This window comes from Phalacrocorax aristotelis, chromosome 2 (genome assembly GCF_949628215.1).
Source record: "Phalacrocorax aristotelis chromosome 2, bGulAri2.1, whole genome shotgun sequence".
Lineage (NCBI taxonomy): Eukaryota > Metazoa > Chordata > Aves > Suliformes > Phalacrocoracidae > Phalacrocorax > Phalacrocorax aristotelis.
Genome location: NC_134277.1, coordinates 110,957,236 through 110,979,257, shown reverse-complemented (window position 1 = coordinate 110,979,257; position 22,022 = coordinate 110,957,236). Strand labels below are relative to the sequence as shown.

The window sequence follows — 22,022 nt, the reverse complement described above, 5'->3', positions numbered from 1 at the left end:
ATCTGTTTTCTGTTTCATGAGTATCACATGACAATATTCACTCAAGCTCCTTATTTTGTTCGGAAGTCTTAATACCATGCAATGTGGATCAGGTATAAAATTAAGCATTTAATTTAAGATTTTTGGACTCACTGGAGGTTCAAATGGCCAACTCAGAGCACCATCGTAAGGAGCCCATTTCTCTTCACCAAATGTATAACCCAAATCATAACTTCAACATTTACATTAGATTCTGAAGTCAGATTGTCTGAAGTTAGACAGTGTGAAATTCCAGAAAACTAGTGCAGCTGAGCATAAAAAGACTGATAATACAGATGCATTATAGAACTGATGCATACACATAGGAGCATTGTTCATATAGGGAAATCAAAATAATGTTTGTATAAAAAATTTTGCCATATTCATTTGGATCGATACTCCCCAAAACCTCTTCAGCTATATTTGGTGATCCAAATTTGTCACTGCAACCCTTCTGCATCTTGCAGTTCCATGCAGACTATTCCAAAACACAAGCCCTTTCATATCTGCAAAACAAACTCCACTGTTCCGTTTCTTTACCATGGTTTCAGCAATACTCAAAGTTCAATTAACAATGATTATGATTTGGCTACTGTTCATCAATTTATCGATCTATGCATTTTTAAAACCTCATTTTTACTGATCTGACTGCTATGCCAAATTAATTATTTCAATACAGAAGAGATATAAGTTTTGTCATGCTGAGCAGTATCTTAACTCAGAAGCAATCCCATTCTTTTCGCCATTAGCATAAGCAGAGTCAGCAAAATCCAGTCTACATGTGAAATTAACTGATTTCCACCACCACCACCACCTTTTTTTTTTATTTACATGTTGACTGGCTACAGAGTCTTATTAATCAGAAATTATGAAATGAAATAAAGGAAAGTAAACAAAACTAAGTAAATGCAAACTCACCTGTTACAGAAAAAAAAAGCCACATAAAACAGTTATTTAGTACTGCCAAATGAGCTATTGGCTCAAGACAGGGCAAATGCATATAGACATGCTTTATTATTTCTGTCACAAAAGCATGCACAAGCCTTTGTTAAGGAGAAGGACATAATTATAGTAGACTTTAGACACAAAGAAAAAAGATCACTAATATCAATCTCAAATCCAAGATGTTAAAAACTAGGCTGTTGCACAAGTTACTGCCTATTTGTCATCTCCAGAGAACTGGGTAACCAATCAGTTGCTGATTTGAGAGATAATTAATGAAGAAATTCACTGCAGAAATCACACGGCTTTACAACGCATGCAGAGGTATCCTCCAAAAGCAGTTCCCATCAGCAACCCTTGAAAAATTGGTCTAGTGAAGTTTTAAATTACTCCTGTAAACAAGAAATGTTATTTACAATAGAAGTTTTTTCATACTTGTTTCATGCAGAGTAATACATTCTGCTGTTTAATCAGCTTTGTAATCACTGATTTCAGGATTATAAATAACAGACAGAGCTGAATAAGAGTTAACCAAATACATTTTCGGCTGCACATAAATGCTCCTAAAAGACAAGTATATAGCCACTTTCTAGAAAGATACGCCTACACACATACGCACACAATTTAAAAAGGTGACAGGGATATCGGACCAAAATGGTTACACTCAGAAACACTGGATTTATATAATGAATCAAATCTCATTAACATATCATAATATGAAATTCCAAAGTGTAATGCAGTATGACACACAATATGGGGAAACTATCCAAAGCCCTAAAAAAGCATTTTCCTCTGAAGAAAGATTGCTGTCAGTGATGCAAACTAGATGCTTTAGTGTCTATCAAATCACCCAGGAATTAGTTTTAATCAAATAGACTTTTTTACACTGTAATAGGAGAGAATGAGGATGTCTCTCCACTGTCACTCTTGGCATCTAAAAAATGTCTCTGTTAATCCTGTCAATCACTTCTCCTGGCACAGAAGAGACAGCAAAACACATAAAACCAACACAGTAATTGCATATTATCTGGGAAGCTGCACCCAAATTCCCCAATAACTGATTCTCTCTCAACTTCTCAGCACTTTTAATAGAAACTTTAACTCACAGCTGGGCATTTACTTGATGTTCCATTCTCACACTGTCCTGGTAGTTTTCCCCTGTAAAAATGACTGATAGCCTTACCTAGAGTGGGATTTCCTACCTTTTATGCTTACTTTATTTTTCAGCCCTGTTTTTGCTGGCTCTGCTGGATACTTACAGTCAACATAAACCAAGCCCACCCAATTGGTATGGGTCCCTGCCAAAAGACAATGTTTTAGTTTCTTAGATCGACTGGTAGAAACTGGGTGAAAAACGGTGTGGGGAAGTAGAAGAGCATGGAGAGACATGATATAAATGCAGGAATCAAGGCATGAAATACAAATGCTAATCAGACGCTTTCCACTTCTGTACTGTAATACCTAGTGAAGATGGCTTCTTCACCAAGGGGTGAGAGATTTGAACTCTACAGCTAACAGACCAGATTTTAAAAGCACCCTAATTCTCACCTGATTCCTTGCCTTGTTTCACAGCTCTGCAAAGATACATCAACTGCAATTCACAAAGACTGCAAATATGACATAATTAAAATCTATCCCACTCTAAGCAAATTTTGGAAATCTGACTTTGATCTATTTATAAACCATATCCCATTTATGAATAACATTTAGTAATAATACTGCCCTCGTGCAATCCTTTGCACTTCAAATCAAGACTGTGTAGTACCATTGGTATCTCTGTCAACTGATACTACTATAATCACACCAAATAATTATAAAGTAAAACCAAAAAAGAATGCAAAATGAATTAATTCAATGTATATTCTCTTTTTAATGAACCTAGCCTCTGAAACGCACTGTGGCAGGATATAATTTTGGTAAGTCCTTCAAAGATTTAAAAAAAAAAAAAAGGATCGGTGTCTATACTAGCTAAAATAAAAACAAAGTAGTGAATCATCATAGAATCATTAAGATTGGAAAAGACCTCTAGGATCATCAAGTCCACCCATCAACACAACACTCCCATGCCTCCTGAACTATGTCCTGAAGTGCCACGCCTACACATTTTTTGAACACCTCCAGGGATGGGGACTCCACCACCTCTCTGGGCAGCCTGTTCCAATGCTTGATAGCCTTTTTGATGAAGACATTTGTCCTACTATCCAATCTAAACCTCCCCTGGTGCAACTTGAGGCCATTTCCTCTCATCGTTTCACTTGTAACTTGGGAGAAGAGACCAACACTCACCTCGCTACAACCTCCTTTCAGGTAGTTGTAGGGAGCGATAAGGTCTCCCCTCAGCCTTCTCTTCTCCAGACTAAACGACCCCAGCTCCCTCAGCCGCTCCTCATAAGACTTGCTCTCCAGACCCTTCACCAGCTTCGTTGCCCGTCTTTGGACATGCTCCAGCACCTCAATGTCCTCCTTGTACTGAGGGGCCCAAAACTGAACACAGTATTTGAGGTGTGGCCTCACCAGTGCCCAGTACAGGGGCACAATCACCTCCCTGCTCCTGCTGGCCACACTATTCCTGATACAAGCCAGGATGCTGTTGGCCTTCTTGGCCGCCTGGGCACACTGCTGGCTCGTGTTCAGCCGGCTGTCAACCAACACCCCCAGGTCCTTCTCCACCGGGCAGCTCTCCAGCCACTCTTCCTCAAGCCTGTAGCATTGCATGGGGTTGTTGTGACCCAAGTGCAGGTCCCAGCACTTGGCCTTGTTAAACTTCATACAATTGGCCTCAGCCCAACGATCCAGCCTGTACAGGTCGCTCTGCAGAGCCTTCCCACCCTCAAGCAGATCAACAATTCTGCCTAGCTTGGTGTCACCTCAAACTTACTGAGGGTGCTTTCAAAGCTTACTTTCTAAAGGATACTTTCCATGTTAGTTCCATCAGAAAAGATGAGAGATGAGTCAATTTGACTTTAGCATTGTGTGATATTACTTTTTATACTGGTCTGAAGGAGATGCAGGTAAGAAGGAACAAGAATGATTCAAGCAGTGTTAGTGCTTTGAAATGCAGTCGTCAGCAATCTCATCCAACACACTACTACGTGACAAAGCACACCAGTAGATAATAACATGTGATTCCATCCTCAGTGCAAATTCCACTAACAGATCACAAACCCTTAAGTATTGATATTGTTACACAGCCATTCCTGTTGACTTTCAAGAAGCCGCTCCTTTACACAGACAACAGACCCCTTACATACAGCAAGAATGTAATACTTCTGAAATGGTTTCTGTCTTTACAGGTCTGCATAACTGTTTTCATATTTTAAATTGTAAAAGTTTGATTGGTATGTGATACATAGATGCTTGCATGCCTGATGCAGATAATTATTTGTCAACTCTACCAGTAAGCCTTTTTAGATATTTTCACTAAGACAGTTGTATAACATCAGGATGACAGTGATGTTTAAATAGGTGCCTAAAACACAGTTGGATGAAAAATGTGAGACCACATTTAATACCCAAAATCCAGACCTGGGCCACATTCTATGATAGGATGGCTTGGGGGAGGATCTGAAAGCTCATTTTTTCACCCAGACCATGTCAGTATTCCAGGTGAAATAATGCTGTAAAAAGCATCCCCCAGTACCACTATCAGACAGCCCTGCTGCGCCTTGGGGCAAGAATAGTATCATGGTTGGAAGTCCTTCAGCGCCAAAGCCAGCATAGAGTGAAACTACAGTACCAGGGATTTTACAGTATATATTACAAGTTGGCAGGGGAAATGCTCAGGACCTCGCCTTCTACTACACAAGGGCTTTTTCATGTACTGTGTCCACCACTCATTCTGAAGAATGAAGCAATGAACATCTTACCTTGCATCGTTGTTTTTGTGGGTTCTGAAAACAGAGGAATGAGCAGGAGGTAGATGAGGTAGACAAAGGAGAGCCCATTGTATCGGAAAGCACAGGCTGCAATGAGAGAGAAGAAAAATAACGTATTGGTTAATCATCCTGGGATAATCAAATACAATAGCACAAGGCACTTCCCATTTGAGTTTACCATTTACCTTACTAACTTTTCACCACTTACTTAAACCATTTCTACACAAGTATTCAAGTTTATGCAAAAAATAAATAATAAAATTAAATACACTTCTGAAGTGTTTTCACAGTAATACATATTTTAAGTTTAGCACAAAAGATGCATCCAAGATACAAAGACTTTGTCCAGAATGATGTACAAGTTATTTGTTTCTAAACTTTTTACTTTCCTCGTAAACTCATTAAACCACTCCCCACAAAAATATATAGGGATGCATAAATCAATATTTACAGGCCCTCTTTAAGAAGCTACATACAAGTTGATTATATTACAACTAAGGATTATCAGTAAATAATGAAGAAAAATTATGATGTATATGCAGATTCCAAGTTACAGCATGCTTAAAATCACCAGTTATCCTTAAAATAGCAATGTCTTTAAATCATTACAGAGGTCTCTGAATTTTACTATCACCCATTTGTTTACTCTTACAAAGTTGTTCTAGCGAAAAGATTGTGAACTACTTCACAGAAGTAGTTTCATAGAAGTAGGGCTTCACTGGTCTTATACAAGTTTTACTAAAGAACGGAACCACTTTGCTAACTTTCCATTTCTATTTTAAAAATTTAGTGTAAATCTATTTTCCTGAAAGTGTACAGGTCAGTGGGCCATTACAACAAGCAGCAATATTGCTACAACCAAGGCACACATTTTCAAAGAATGTTATGCATATTCTCTGCTGAAAGAGGAGTACGAGGAATTCCATACAGAAAGGATAAAAACAATAAAAAACGACAAAGTAATCTGTCATTCCATTGTGCAGCAGATGTTGAAATATTATAACACCTACCACATTCAACCATTCCCATGAGATACGCCAACTGCAGAGGATTCAGGAGACAAATTAACCTCTACATTTACTTACTCATGGAACATAAATAGTATCCATTAACTCTTCTCAGCTATATCCAAAACAACTTGGTTTTGGAGGACAGATACAGGCTTAGTCCTGACAGAAACGTATATTCCAAAAGAAGACAAGTTTTTCCAGTCACCACTTCTTGAAAACTCATGGAGACTATACTGGAAATGAGTTAACAGCTTAAGCATTAATTGGTCCTCATCCTCATCACACCTGCCCATTTTAGTTACAAATACAAAACTGAGAAGTCTCTCGATTAACAAACAAATCCATACAATTGCTACAATTTTTGTTTTCCAAACTAACCAATGTTTTGAACAAGCAATTTAGTTTCTTTAATAGCCCTGACAAAAAGACTCTGGATTTACACTTCACGTCTGCAGCTTAGCCAAGAAATGTGTGAACTTTATGGGTAAGTTAAGTCTGGCAAGAAGGAAGGACAAGAAGCATCTAGGCTCTACTTCTAAACTGACATGATTCTGCCACCAGCCTTCAAAAAAGCAAAAAAAAAAAAATCTGTCAAGGACTACAAAATCCAAAGCTCGACAGAGGGTTTTTCAAAGTGAAATCCAGAATGGTTAAGAGCAGCTTCTCATTTGCCTGAATGAATTTAAATTCACATTGCTCTTGTCACTTACTATTTATGCTCCCTTTATAGCTACAGCCTTTAAAGGCCACCCAAAGACTTGCACCTACACTTGTAACTAAGAAAAACTGCAAGATAAAGTAAATAGGGCCTATCCCACTGGGAATTCTGTACGGAATTATCAGAGCTTTAAAGCGAATGTACTTGACAAGAGTCACCCCCACTATTACGCTCCTGCTCTCAGGGAGCTCTGCAGAGGAGCATAGGATGTGCTATGGCCATTAGTGGCATTCTTGGAATGAATGGCATAAGAGGACACTCCTGAGATCAGGATAAATCCATAAATGAACCTTGTTGCAAGTTTAATTTGGGGCGGAAAGAAGTTCTTTGGCATTCATAGAAAAAGGTACGATAGTGGTTCAAGGCTGATCTAAGGCCTGAAGGCTCTTCCACTGGTATTCAAGGGAAAGGATCAACATTCTCAAGTCATTCCTGCAGCAGAATAATACTATTATCCAGTTATTACAGGGATTGCATCAATCAGCTTTTAATAGTGCTAAACAGCTTACTTGGTTGCAGTGCAATATTATACACATTTTCTTTCTTCAAGATTGAGCTTGCTATGCTTCTTACAGACCAGCTAGCACTCAGTTTTCTCAGTACAAAGATAGAAAACAGCAACTGTGTGCTTTATTACCCATATGTTAATAAATGCCTTGGCTAACAAGTCCATGTCAAATATTTAGAACCTCTATTTGTATTGAAGTGTCCTCCAGCAAACTAGTAACCTTGGCTCAACATTGCCAGGAAAACCTACATTTGTTTAAGCAGTTGCAAGAGCACCAGCAATACATTTCTCAGAATTAATAAATTAAAAACCCCAAAACTTAACTGCCACATTTTTAAGTTCAGTCCATTCACTATTTCCATATCGTGCTTCTTTATTGCCATTCATCTACTACATTTCGCTGAAGACTAGTGCCTTAGCAAGCTAACGTATCAGAGCAGAGCCAAGACAATGTATTTTAGCAAGATAAAGGATTCAAAAACAGCAGGTGCACTGTATTTACATATTTACACTGCACTGCAACATTATTTGTCAAGTATATATATTCTTAAGTTCTGATACTCAAAACTATCTAGAACAACTTGCTGGGCGTAAAATCAGCTTCAGTTTGTCCCTGATACAACAACAAAGGATGATCCAACAAAGCAAATGAACCCATCCTCTGCACTCCCTGAGGCATTCATAAATTACTCCTGTTGCAGACGCAGCTGTACACAGATGTCCATCACACTGGAAAGTCCCATTTGAGGTCAATGGAATTCCATCAACAGAGAAAGCACCTACACAAAGCAATTTCTTGGCAAACCAGGTGGTATAGAAATTTCTGGATATTTGGGTTACATTGGTCAGTTTGCACTATCAGTTCTGTATCAAAATTAATATAATTTTAGCATTTTAGGTTTGTTACCTCTTCCCAGAATTGCCTAATCGATTAGCAAAATTAATTTCAGAAGAATTATTCTTGAACTATATTTACCACAAAATTTACTGCTTTCTATTTCTAGACCTGAGAAGACTGTGTTCTCAAAAGCTTTTTTTCTCCACAGCTACAAAAAAACTGGACTATTAAACAGAGATTACTTCTCCATACAAAACTACCCGTATCTATTTTTTTCATATAAAGAGTCCTACAGAAATACAAAAATATTCTGAAGACATTTGGTAAAAAGAAATACTTCCTAAGCTGAAAGTGTTAATTTTACTAGTATCCAGGAAACCCTTCAGTTTCTTAGTTTCAGATGTATGTGCTTGCCTAAAACGAACACTGAACAAAAAGCTTAAATAGGTAAATATACCATAAACACAAAGTCCATATACACTTTCTTCTCTTTTTTTAAACCACATTTCTATGTTTCCTAACAGCCTCTAGTAACAAGACTCCAGAAATGCTATTTTCACCTCTGAAATTCTGCTACTGTTCAGAATCCAATGATAGCATTAATATACAGTTGTGAAAAGACATCAAAACTAGAGCTACTGGCATACAGCATATTAGTATATTAGAAGCAAACTTAACCTTTTTATAATCAACTGAAGTACTTTAGGGCACCTTCCCTTGGATGGCAAGAAAAGAGCACTTTACAATATATAAGATTGACTTCTCCATTCATAAGTGATTACTTGAAATATTCTGGTTTAATGCATAGCATGCTAAAAAATACTACCTTTAAAGAGAGGATCAGAATGTCATCTAAGACAAAGTTACGATAATTTCATACATCTTTATGCCACAGCAGTCAGAAAGAAATATATAGTGAAAAAGTAGTATGCAGATGTATAAAATTTTCACAAAACACTGACATGCAAGTTATTTGTAGCAAAAAATGATAGCTGGAGAATATTTGGTCTTTCTGGCATTCAGTCATTTGTTCAAACAAATGAAAAAATTACAGTCACAGATAACTGATGGTTTTCTCTTTCACCATGTCTGTAAATGTATTCATAATACACTAATCCTACTACATGTAATACATATCTTTAAAAAAAATGCACAAAGAAAAAAAAAAAAATCTGTAAAGCCTGCTCTGCTGACATATTCTGGGGCTAACAGAGAACAGAAATAAGCTCTGAACACTTAAATCTTGCAATGCAAAACACATTTTAAAATGTGTTTAAAAAATTTGTTAGGATGTGTGCGTAATGATTACATCATAGAGGTAAAACTGCTCAGGTAAGAGGATTAATTTTTTTATAACACAAATCTTTCCTATTATGCTACAATCACTAGAGCAAATAGCTGTGTACAAAGTCTTAAAGTCCCCAATGCTGGATAGTATTATTAACATACTGATCCATAATTTCTATTAGATAAAAGTTTCAGAATATGTTAGGTGTGAGAACAACTCCTTAGACAGCCTTACACAAGAACCGAGTTCTCTTCTTGCAGTTAAGAATTGACATTACACCTGGGAACTTATAGATCACTAATATTTTAAGGGCTGCTTGTATATTTCTTAACATAGTCAATAAAAACAGTCAATATTTCAGCACTAAAAGAGGACATTCATTATTGTATGTTGCTTTTGTCTAAATTAAAAAGAAATTGAAACGTGCATTTCACTGAGATTTCACAAATTCGTTGTCTAAAATTCTGTTAAAAGGACATATCTTAAGAGAAGCACCTTTCAAAATTATGTTTCCTTTTTCTTCATTAGACAATACACTTTTAAACGCCCCAGATTGCTGTACACACATGCTCTATACATATGCATTCAAAGAAAAAGGGACTCCCAGACAGTCCCCAATTTATGCCTTGTTAAGGAACACAGATGATGTTTGCTCAAACTATTTTAGTTTGAACCATATCTTTAATGTAGAATTAGAAAAAAATAATTTATTAAGTATTTATTAAAGCTGAAAATTTTAATTAATTCTTAAGATAGATCTAGACAGTATGCACCATACAAAATTAAAAAGGAATCTTAAAAAACCAGAAAATCATAAATCATATGTAAAATCTAGAAGGACAAGGTTACATGATGACCTTTCATTATTATATGATGGCCAAAGAAGGATACTTTTGAACTTGAAGAAATCTTTTACTGCTTTTTAGGCTCACCACTAAGTTTCTAGATGTAGATACTGGGTTTTTCCAACATCAAAATTCTAACAGCTGCTACATGTTATTATTTCACATTTATACCCACAGTTCTGTACTTTCTTCTACTTAAAGAGGATAATTTGTATAGAATTTGTATTTTACCTGTTGAATAAGAAATACTGGAGGGCAAAGTGGGTGGCAATAGAGGAATTTGCAATAAGCTTTATCTTGGAAAGGCGAGTCAAAAAAATAGCCTCATAAAAGATTTCTTTAGTTCAAAAAAAATCAGCCTTTAAGAGTGCAGACACTAGTACTAAAGGGCTACTGACTTCTCATTTGTAAGCTGGAATTGTGTCAAAAGCCACAACAACAGAAAATATGAAGGACAGGTGAAAACAGAATTAGCCATACTGTTTCTGATCTTATTTGACTAAAAAGGCACTGTCATTAATGTTAACCGAATAATGTATTGCTGGCTATACCCTCTTCTGTTCATGAAATACATTAAACCAGTTTTTTTCCACATATTTCTACTGTAGGTTGGAGAATACTATACATCATTCTTCGCATTATCCTCTCCAGTGCTAATGCTAACGTGTGCATTAGCAAAAGAAGGAATTGATTCAAACAACTACAATGAAGCTGTGTGATCTTACCTTCAGCAGGATATTGCATAGTGTTTGCATCCTGTTTTAACAACTTGACAGCTGCAAGATTATCAAGAAAGGTATGCAAGGATATCCTTGAAGATTGCTACCTTTAGACTAAAATTTGGTTTAATATTCATGCTTATTCTTCCAGTGACAAAAAAAAACGTTCGGTGAAAATATTCATTGGAAAAAGTGCTGCTGCAAAAATGTCTAACCCTGAGCAGGCAAGGGCTGATGGCTGAAAGGCAGAGCTGATGCTGCTCACACATGCTTATACCCAGCTGATCCGAAATATATCTCTGAAATCAAGGGACCAAAAAATGAAAGGGAAAGGGAAAGGGAATCAGCAGCTGATTGATCTGTGAAACTACTTTGTCTCCAGGAGGCCAATGAACACCTAATTCAGAGGACTAAAACAGGCTACAGCCTTTGGTACTAGGTATAACACGTGAACGAGACACTAGCATACACCCAAGATGAAAAGCTTCTGGTACAAAAGACAGAGTCTAAGAAGTTAGAGTAAAGCAACTGCTACAGCAAAAAAATCTCCTCCAAACCAATGTGCTCTACAAGACCATCCATGAACGTGCACCATGAATGGTCAACTCTTCCAGGCAAACATACAGTTAAGATTCCTCTTACCAATATGGCACTGTCCTAATGCCATGATTACTAGGCCTTTCCACTTGTGCTACCCTCCAGTAAGACATTTCCACATTCCTTAGTACAGTCAAAATTGGGGGATTTTTTTTTCCCCCAAATCATCTTTCTGGACACCAAAAGCTGCCTAATCAAGGCAAGTAGGTCCTGCATTAGACCATATGGACTCACCCTTCAGGAGACTAGATTTGTGCTAGAAAGTCAGCCAATAAGAACAACCATACATAGGAAACTACCAGTGGTGTTTCTAAAAGCATTAGTTCTCAATTCAGTTGCCCTCTCATACAGGAAAAGGCATTACAAAATCGGTGACAGAGCAGGAGCTAACTTATCCACAGCAATAAAGTGAATATCCCCCTCCAGAAATACATGCTTCACCTCTAACTTAAGAGATATTGCCTTGTAGTGGCACTCCACCATCAAAACTCTGGAAGACCTTTCTTTTCATTGTCCAGTGCAACCAGCTTAAGAGATGCAAAAACATAAGCTACTACAGTTTGTCCTTATGTATATACATTCATATATGCCAAGGCAATCCACCTCACAGCTACAAACATAAATACAGCCTTCCTTGCTGACAAAGCAATAACAATTCAGAAGTTTTGAACAACATTTCAAACCATGATAAAGTGGATTATGTGGACTACGCAAGAGCTAGGTAAGGAATAAATGTGAATATTAAAAGAGGTAAGGCGATTTAAAATCTACAGAATAAGAACTACTGTGAATAAAGGATTTTTCAAGGAAAATGAATTAAAAACCAAATCAAAACAAAACACCCCACCTCGCATTAGCCAGACAGACAAGTACTTCCAGCAATGTGATACAGAGAGTAGAGGTCAAGACTGCTGAGAAAAGTCTGGTTTGCTGCTATTTGTACCTGCATAAAGGTTTTATGTTTAAAGCTTTTTCATTTCTAGTAATACTCTCTCTTCATATCAACCAGTTAATGTAAGAAAAAATGAAAACAGACATTTTCCTGCTTTTAATAAGGGTTCACGCGTGCAGCATTCTTTAATGCAAACACACACGCGTGCGTTCACACAGATTATTAGTGAACTGCCCTCCAGTATTCCTTACAGTTCCTGGTGCTTTTGCCCCCGGGGGCAGGGATGTGCTTGAGGAGAAAGCCCACCTAGCCTCACATTGAAACTGGAAAATCCAAAAGGCCTTACACTGCTTGCTCTGTTGCCTGATGGGCATTGTTTACAAACTAATGTAGTAAAAAGTTAAGGTCGTTCATTTAACTCGTTCATTGGCTGGATAAAACAATCCAGTATTAAAGAGTCACAAAACAGAATCTCTCAGAAAGATGACGGAGCAGTTACTCTTGTCTCCTCCGTAATGTTGCTATGAGCCAACAACTGTTCAGGTACCGGGGGGAGCAAACCTCACATCTTTTCAGCTTAAAGACACAAGTGCAAATCTTACTAAGTCTCTGTGGATTTCCCACTTTTAGCTGGCATGGCCGTGATTGACCAAATGCAGTAAGAATAATAAAACTAGTAGATTAAAAATTAAGTTTGTTGTGATAAGAAATCTGTGCTACCAGTTTCTGAAGAAGAAGTTTTATTACTTCTATAAATTGCTATTTTTTATATCTGCTAACATTTATTCACATTTCAAATTTCTGTTTCAGAAATACAAAACTAGTTTCAGAAATTTTTCCTCCAAGATATTACAATAACACAGAAACAATTGCCACTCATTGCAAAATTAGATGGGCTGTAAACAACCTATTTTTAAGAATAAAACTCTAAAAGCGACCAAAAATCTCCCTCTTCAAGAACTATACCTTCTAATAATGACAAGTATCTGACAGGCATAGTGCCCAGTGAACTTTAGCTCTGTGAACTTTATTTCTTTTTACTGAAATTCAGAAGAAGGGGCTAACTCCTCGCAGTTTTGCTCTCACTCAGTTCTGAGTAATTCCACTTAAAATAATGCTCATGACAGATGAGACTGGAATTATACACCGCTGTGCAAGAGAGTTAAGTGAAATGCATGTAATCTTATCACCGTTTTAGAGCAAATTAATGGTTATAGCCTGTGGTGTGCAGTGCAGAACCACACAGACCTGAGTTAGCTCAGGACAAGTTACCTCCCGCATCAACCAGCACTCCTTCCTTCCACACTGAACAGCTCTGTTGATAACGCTGTGCGAATGTACACCACTCCCCCAGCCGCCCCTGAGCCAACATTTCAACATGGTGCTGCTTTGTACAGCATCACGTATCTACTGTGTGCTTCACCCAGACAGAACACCTTCTTCTTTTAATAAAAAAAATAAAAAAAAAACACCACCCACATGAATGCTTTGCTAAGCAGATAAATACTATGCATTTGGTTCATGTCAGCATTTTCACAAAGACATTTTTTCACCGATCAATGCTCATCAGGAGATGATTGCTGGACAGTGAACACTTTCCAAAGGGATTGGGAGGGAGGGGGGAAGATTTTTGCTTTGACTTTTTTCTCCTTTCCTCTTTCTCAGAGCAGCAGTTTCAGTAAGCTTTCTCTCCACCAGAAACCATCTAGAACTGATTTTAATTTTGTGGCAAATATTGTCTGGGAATCGAGTGCAGAGAGGAGAAGACAAAACACCTTGTCCACCTCTGTCTTTCAGCTCTTAGGTACAGGACCTATGCTCCCCAACTGCCTTTGACATGAGGAAAATGAACAGAAGACCTCAGGTGTGAGCAAACCACAATCATCACCTCACTCAGAATAATGTATTTTAAAGGCACATCTACTCTGACAAGCAAATCCAATGTCAATATGCTTTATTGACATGACTAAGTATACAAGTATTTCCAAAGTAAAAAACATGATGGACACCACGATCAGTAAGTTTTTCCATTAGAAAGATCTAAACATTTACTCATTTCAAGCTCAGTGGCAGACTGGAACTAAAGTAAGGCTTTCTACTGTCTCTTACGTTGCCCGAAGGTTTTGACATTTCTACACTGTGTTGGTAATCCCTTACTCAACTAATCAGTTTGAGACAAGGTTGGTGGTTTGTTGTTTTTTTTTTTTTTGTTGGGGAGGTTGATTTATGATGTTTTGACATTTTATATATACACATTTCAGTTCCAGTCTCTTCTCTCAGAGTGATTAGAATTCATTGCAGGCACACTCCCTTCCCTCACCCACCTCAAACAATTAACGAACGGCACTCAGAACAAGTGCCACTCGTTCTGAGCCCCACTCAGAAAACAGTGGTCCTAACCTCTGTCAAAAAAAAAAAAAATACAGTTTGCAGAGAGCCTCACCTTTCTTACATTACAAAAATAGATGGCAAATCTGGGATCTGTATTGTCCTCAGGCTTCATGGTCAGGACAGCATGCCAGCCACCAAAATCGTGAGCACTCAACTTCTTGAGCTCATTTCACTGAAGTCACAGTACTTTGCACTACACATTTATTTGCTCATTGGCCTGGGAAGAGGAAGACATCACTGTGTTCCTCCACCAAGGCAGCTGTCTGTGGAAGGGAGACTGTCTGAGTTCTCATCCCTGCTCCAGAAACAGCTCAGGCACTTTATCCACTGCCTTTTATAATGTCAAAAATCATGAGATTATCTTTTGTCTAAAAGCTTCCCATCCCCTCTCTCTCTAGGAAAGTAAGAGGGAGCTAAAGAAATCACTCTGCTGCTCATTAATTTTCATGGGATGAGAAAAGCGTGTTCCTTGCCCCCGGGACATCCGGACAGAGCAGCCCAGTTGTGCTGTTACAGTTGCATAACCCTGTCAAGACTCAAGCTAAAAATAACAGCAAATGCAGAACACAGATGATGACCAAAACGCCACACAACGCTACTGCTAAACACAACATCAGCCGGGGACAGATGTGGAGATACTTCTGTGACAGAGAGATCTTCATAAGTAGAAAGGGAGCAAGACCTTCATTTACAGCTGCTGAGAAGCTATCAGACATCAGGAACAGCTACTCAGCCAAATTCCTCCAGCAATTAGAAGTGAAAATTTTGGCGTACGTTACCAATCCCCCACAGCCATCCACACTCATCGTCTTTTAAAACACATAAATCACCATCAATCAGTTGACATAAGATGCAGAAAGAACCAAGCCTTTTTTTTCCCTTTTGTCAGCTGTTGCTTACACTGACACCAGACCTAAAAAACCCTGAGTCAGATGAAGGACGCAGCAAAAAAACTAACCCAGACAAATGCTTCTGAGGAATATAAACATGACTAAACATCAGAGAGGTGCTAACACTAAGAAATACGAGTGTCATTAGTGAAGTTACCAATATGAATGCAGTGTTTAAAACCCTGCCATTATTTATTCCACTAGAGAGGATAGATAAACTTCCTTTCTTGGTCCATCACGGGAAAAAGGGCTCAGAGGGCTGCAACTGCAAGCTATAAATCTGGGTGATGAAGGAGCATTTCAGACAGTGCTACAAAGCCGCAGTGTTTACCAAAGGAAACAGAGTTTTAAAAATAGTTATCTCCAGGATATCTGTCAATTGCGTAAAGCAGATGCAAGCCCCTCATTTTTGCAGTGTTACTATTCCAAACTGATGTTTCTTGTACAAAATAATAAGTTATTTTTTGTTTGAAGAATTGCGTATTCCTTTCTCTCCTTAAAACATGCTAAGTAATTTTCTCTTATTATGAAGAAGTTAAGTTTCGATTTACTATAGGAATCTACTTAGGAATGCCATGAGTTGCCTTGCAAACTATTTCTCGTAACTAGGAACCAGGAAAGGATCCTGGAGAAAACAAAGAGTCGCAGAACCCAGGGAGATGTTGGGAGACTTTATAACTGCAAATCTGGTTTGATCAGTAAGACTGTTTATCCTGGAGAAGCAGTACTCAAACCCATCTGACTCTCAATGAGATTTCATATGCACATGACCACAGCCTCTGCAGCCCAGAGTCCTTCTGTGACAGGTGCTTTTCACTATGGGTTTCAAATGCAAAACTTACCAAGCACTGAGTGAAAAACATCTCAGAAGTCCTACCATTGAAACAGGACCACGGCCTTGTACAGCTTTCAAACAGAAAGACAGAATGCATATAATCATTTAAGAAAAGAGAAAACATCTTCACTGTGCATTTATTCTGAGTAGAAACATTCCCCAGAAAGAACACGGCACATGTTAACACTGCATCTGTCTCTATGCACATCATTCAAGATACTTTCTCTGCTCCCAGAGTGTTGCAGTCTATGCTACTTAGTTCAGGTTGCCAGATCTCTGGTACTCAGGGGAGACCTTCTTCCACATATTGCTTGTCTATTACACGGCATCTGTAGCAACGTTTTCTTCCCCTGGAATATGATTTGCAGAAATTCCCCCAGACCTTTGATAAGCTCCCAGCCAAATTTTAAGAACAAGACTGGAAATTTGAAATGATTTAGTATCTCTTTCATGTTTATATAACAAACTATTGTGTCCTTGTCCAAGAATATTTGAATATGGGAAGTTAAGTAGTTTAACTTGAAGAAAACTTCCCACGCAGTTAGTAATTCTAATCTGTTTATATCTAGGCTCAATATGAAGTCTGACTACATATTTATTTGGAGTCAAGCCACTGTCCTGAAGATACCCAATTATATTATGCAGTATCCCATCAGCATAAAAAGTAAAACAATCACATGCCACCAAGGAAATTAGGATTCTGGGTTCATCATCGCATAACTTCTAGTGGTCTCAACGCACTCAATCACAAAGTAAAGTATTGTTTGCTGCAGGGAAAGAAAGAGATAATAGAAACTTTTTATCATTAGGTATGTTCTAAACACGTGAAGACTGGTACAGGTAAAGTCAAGGGTTGCAACGTGAATCATCATTCCCAAAATGCAACAGTGTATGTGTCTCACTTAAAAAAAAAAAAAAAACAAAAACAAAAACAAAAAAAAAAACCCACACAAAAACACGACACCACCAAAAACCAACCAAACCCCAAACAAACAAAAAACCCAATAACCCAATGTCTCTTTAATTGAGCAAGATCTCAGATTTGGAGAAATTAGTCCACTGAGAATCTCAGATCTGCTCCTTGAGAAAGAGCCAAAGTATACATCCTGAAGGATTAAATCTTAGTGAAGGGCACACTTAATTTGATTTAAACATATCCTGAAAATTTAAGAAAGATACAAACACCAAGCTGCCATTCCAGTTAAAAAAAACCTATTTTCTTTGCAATCTCCACAGGGAAGCCAATGATCCCTAACTGATAAGCGTTCTATATACAGTGAAGAATAAGAGCAGTAAAGACTTACATAATCCTTATAACTTTACTTATGAGCATTTCCATTAGTATAAATTTTTATCTGGTCAAGAAAGTATTTTTATTAGTAAACTGACAAAATTTATACCAGTTGAGAACATAAATCATGGGTTCAAAGTGGTCTTTATAAGTAAACTGACCGGAATTAGTCTTGGATGAAGTTTGTAGCTCCAGAAAACAAATATGACAGCATAAGTAAAATGTTGGGGTTTGTTCTAACTCAGAGGATTCCCTAGATCAATCTATAACAGTCCGTCAGTTTGTCAAGAGTATTCTTATTTGTCACTCTAGAAAAATAACTAACTTCATACTTTACACACCACATTAAGTGAAGGAAGTGGGAAGATGAAGCTGCAGAAAGAAAAACAGCAGCCACTTATGAGCTTGTTGTTCACTAATGTGTTATTGGGTCAAAAGAGGAAATATTATTTACCGCAGATGCAAGGGAACGTTCTTCCAATAAGCAGAAGTAGCAGTAATAATAATTATTAAAAGGATTAATTGAAATAAATTAGTTGTTGGATTGTTTGGGGTTTTTTAACCAAGAAAAATGAAAACTATTTTTCAGTTTGAAAAGGGGAAAATAACACCTGAAATATTTACCGTGTGGAAGCTGCAGCTGTGGAACCTTTTCGTGGTTTACCCATTCCCCAGTAAATGCTCTAAGGTAAGGATTTTAACATGACTGCTAAAAAACACCCAGTAAACATGCTCACCCATTTTCAGCTCATATTTTTTTGCCTGCAGGAAGTGGGAAAATATTCTGTAGTATGTTGGATGCACACGCATCCATTTCTGTACTGTCAATACTGTCAAGTTATCAGTCATACCAGGAAAAAAAAGTGTTGTTTCATGCTAGAAGACTAGGAGGTGTGAGGATATTTTCACCTCAACAGTTCAGCTGAAAAGAAATTAGTTTCTTATATACCTGAGGAAATACACCTTCCCAATGCTCTGAAAAACCCAAACTACTAGATACTGAAAAACACTCTGAAAATTAATTTCAGGGATAACCTATGTAGAAGAACCACTCAAGGTGAGACAAAATGGAGAGTCTGACAACATGCCGGAAGACACCAAATCAATAAAGGACATAAAATCCATCTGCTGTTAAGCAAGTGTGATGCCGAGTTTGGTATCCAGTCTCAAAGACTTCTTCCTGTTACAATACATTTTATCTGTGACTGAGGGTTTATTAGGACAATACAGTGCCTAGCCACAGTCCACTGGAAAATGTTTAAATTTCCATTTATTCTCCAACTTGAATCAAAGAGAAACAGAGCACCTGTGACTGACAGACACTACCTTGATTTCATACACTCAAAGTGTGAAGGATGAATACCCAGCCCCCCGCTACATAGGCATATTTCGCCATCAACAGCACAAGACAAATTTGTACCCCACTTGTACTTGACCATTGTAGAGTCATCACCCTACCTTGGGGCCTGCTGAACTTTACCAGCCATTAAAACAGCCCTTTGCTGCGCGCCAGCCAAGAGCTGCCTGCGAAGGTATCAGCTCCCAGATGCTGCTGCCTCCACACTGAGCAAATCCCTAGTAGAACAGTACATGGGGCTCCTGCCACCAATATTTCTGCCCTTCAGCCACTGCCACAAGATTATTTAACAGCTAAGACAGTTCTGCTGGCATGGAGACAGCGGCATTGTTTTCTGCAGGCAAAATACTTGATGTGCAAAGCAATGGAGCACGTTAGCCTATGCCTTTGTATTTAGGGCCACGTGTTTCCCTTGGCAGTAAAGCTTAAGGAATTCTTTTGCCGAGTGTCCCCTGTGACTCCAAGGGCCATCACCGCAGTTGTGCCAGCATAGCTGCTTGTGGCGCCCAGCGCTGGCAGAGAGACCAAAGCAGGGAGCACCCAGTGGAAAGTAGGGGAGGGAGTGACCAGGAATTTGAGAAACTCCCTACTGGAGAAAACGGTGCAACTATGTGCTTATAAAGCAGAAATAAACCACAGCTTTTAAAAGACACCTTATCTCGTCACCATCATTGGCACATCATGGCACATCACTGCTGAGAAGGTGAAGAGGAGAGAAACAGTGGCACAAGTTGTGAATTCACTGGGAATCTAACATAACTTTTAGGTTTTCAGGAAAAGTGCCAGTGTCAACTCTACTCATAGTAAAATAAAAAAGACATTTTACATTTAGTTTCATATCTTCCCTTTAATTTGTTGTTTCCTCCTCACCTTCACACAGATTTCTCAGAAGGAGGAACTTTAAAGATGAAAAGGGAAAAGGTTCAGGGTTCCCTGTTGCTTTGTGTGATTAAAACAAGATTGGTTTTGGAGTAAACTTGCTTGTATGTACATACATATGGCAAGACTCTCCTAGTCATATCTGCATCATTTTTCAATTTTCTCCCCCCTTACTATCTGCGTCACTTTCTACTTAAAAACGTCACGGAGTGAGTCACTAGTTCTCACTACATTTACATTCTTATACTGCGCTGACCACTGCAGCATCTGAACACCTTTCAGGAAAAGACGCACGTGTGCCAAGTACAGCCATGCCTTTTGAGATAACGGACAAGCAGCAGTCCAGGGATGCAGACCCAGCCAGGAGGACAACAGCATTTCCACAATCCAAGATGACAGAGTTAACGCTCCTCACCTGCTTCCAAATCCATTCGTTCGCAGCCTTAGACAGGGTGTTACAAGGAGACGGCCTTGTAGCCACGGATACATTAATTCAAACAGAAAAATATTTGTGAGAACATGTTTGTTAATAGTAGACTGCACTACAGGAAACCATAAATCTAATATTAATGCCTCAGAATTCTCAACCGTATCTTGTCTAAAGCCTATGTTTATTTCTACATTTATGATTAAACTCACTGATTTTTGGCACTCAGAAAAAATAATGTGCAAGATTATACCCACTTGACAAAAGGGTGCATTTGCTTTCCTGCTTGTCTTGTGTTTTAAGCCAACAGGTTTGTTTAAATTAGAAGTGTTGTTATCAGTAAACTACTATATCAGCCTTTAAGGGAAGATTAGGTTTTACAGAGATAGCAGAAGTAAATTCATACTCTATCCCAAACCGTTAGGTGCTTTTCTTCTTCCTCTAAATTAGCAGAGTTGTTGAGGTCTCTCTGGCCCTTTGCTTGATCTTACTCTCTTGCCCGAAATTCACAGCAATTCCAGAAAAATCACAGTTCAAATTTAGAAGATGAAAATCCTACAAACGTTATACAATGATCTGAAACAAGCTAATCACTGCATTCAATTGTTAATCATACAAAATCTGATGCTTGGCTTACCTGAACTACAAGGAAACAACAGGAACCCCAAGGAGCTCATCCAAATGAGCACAGTACTACCCTGATCCTGCACTCCTTACTCGGGCATCTATCCAGGACTGTTCCAGTAAGGGCAGATGAATTCATAAACTTTAACAGTATTCACAATCTAGTAGCTAAACTTGCTTGGGCATTAGACAAAATATATTGCTTGTTTGTAAACCACTGTAACCTGATCAACCACAGTGACTCAAAATCCTTCCTACCAAAGTATTTCTGAGACCAGGAACAACCAAATAGAAACCTGTCCTTTAGAAATATTTTTGCACTATGCTAAGTGACCCTGAACCAACAACACTAGATCTAAAATATGACCGCCTCAGAATGTCTGGGAGTAGGGGTTTTTTTGTGAATATAGTTTTTATAAAGTGAACAGATTTTTTGCTCCGCTTCATTTATTGCCGTGGCAAGCCAACGGCATGCATGCCATGCTCACACTCTCAGTCAGCAGACAATCAACTGGTTTCTTTTAGCCAAAAGTGCACGGAATAAAAAAAGCAATTCTAAAAGGAGCCAAATAGAGAATGGTTTCATCCCAAAATGGAACCGGTAGCCCAATATATCCCTAAGAAGAAGAAATGTTATTTTTGTGTCTGGAAGACAATTTGAATCAAGCTTGATAAGCATACTTCTAATCTCCGAAGTGCTGAGTTGACGGCATCCTGCATTGTACAGCCTAACAAGGCTGCCTTTGTTGACGTTGATACAGAACATGGACAGCAAAGTGGCGGATGTGCTTGCCCATACAAAGTTACAGATTTAACTCCAGATTTAGAAAAGCACAAAACTTACTTGCGATTACGCCCGACACAGACTCCTAATTCAATTTATACATTTTTGTTAATTTAGCTCATCCATCCTGCCAAAGATGCAATCGTTTTCCTGAAGATGAATGTCAACTCGGCAAGCCAAAAGCCATTTATCAGCTTTTAGCTAAGAAATATTTGGACAGCTTAAAAAAAGGCAAGTATTAAAATGCTGATTGAAACTACTATGAATGGTTTGATTATTACATGGAGTGCTGGG

At 38.2% G+C, this 22,022-nt stretch overlaps 1 protein-coding gene across 9 annotated transcripts in view; it reads right to left on the bottom strand.

The window, feature by feature from the left end:
- PIEZO2 (piezo type mechanosensitive ion channel component 2) overlaps positions 1–22,022 on the bottom strand; it is a 311,173-nt gene that overhangs the window by 250,226 nt on the left and 38,925 nt on the right. For all 9 annotated transcript variants that reach the window (XR_012659159.1, XM_075084668.1, XM_075084662.1 and 6 more), the window contains exon 2: positions 4,827–4,922. Coding sequence is in view for 8 of the 9 variants with exons in the window: in XM_075084668.1 (XP_074940769.1) it covers positions 4,827–4,922 (96 nt within the window). In the remaining variant the exon portion in view is untranslated. The remainder of the gene's footprint in view (positions 1–4,826; positions 4,923–22,022) is intronic.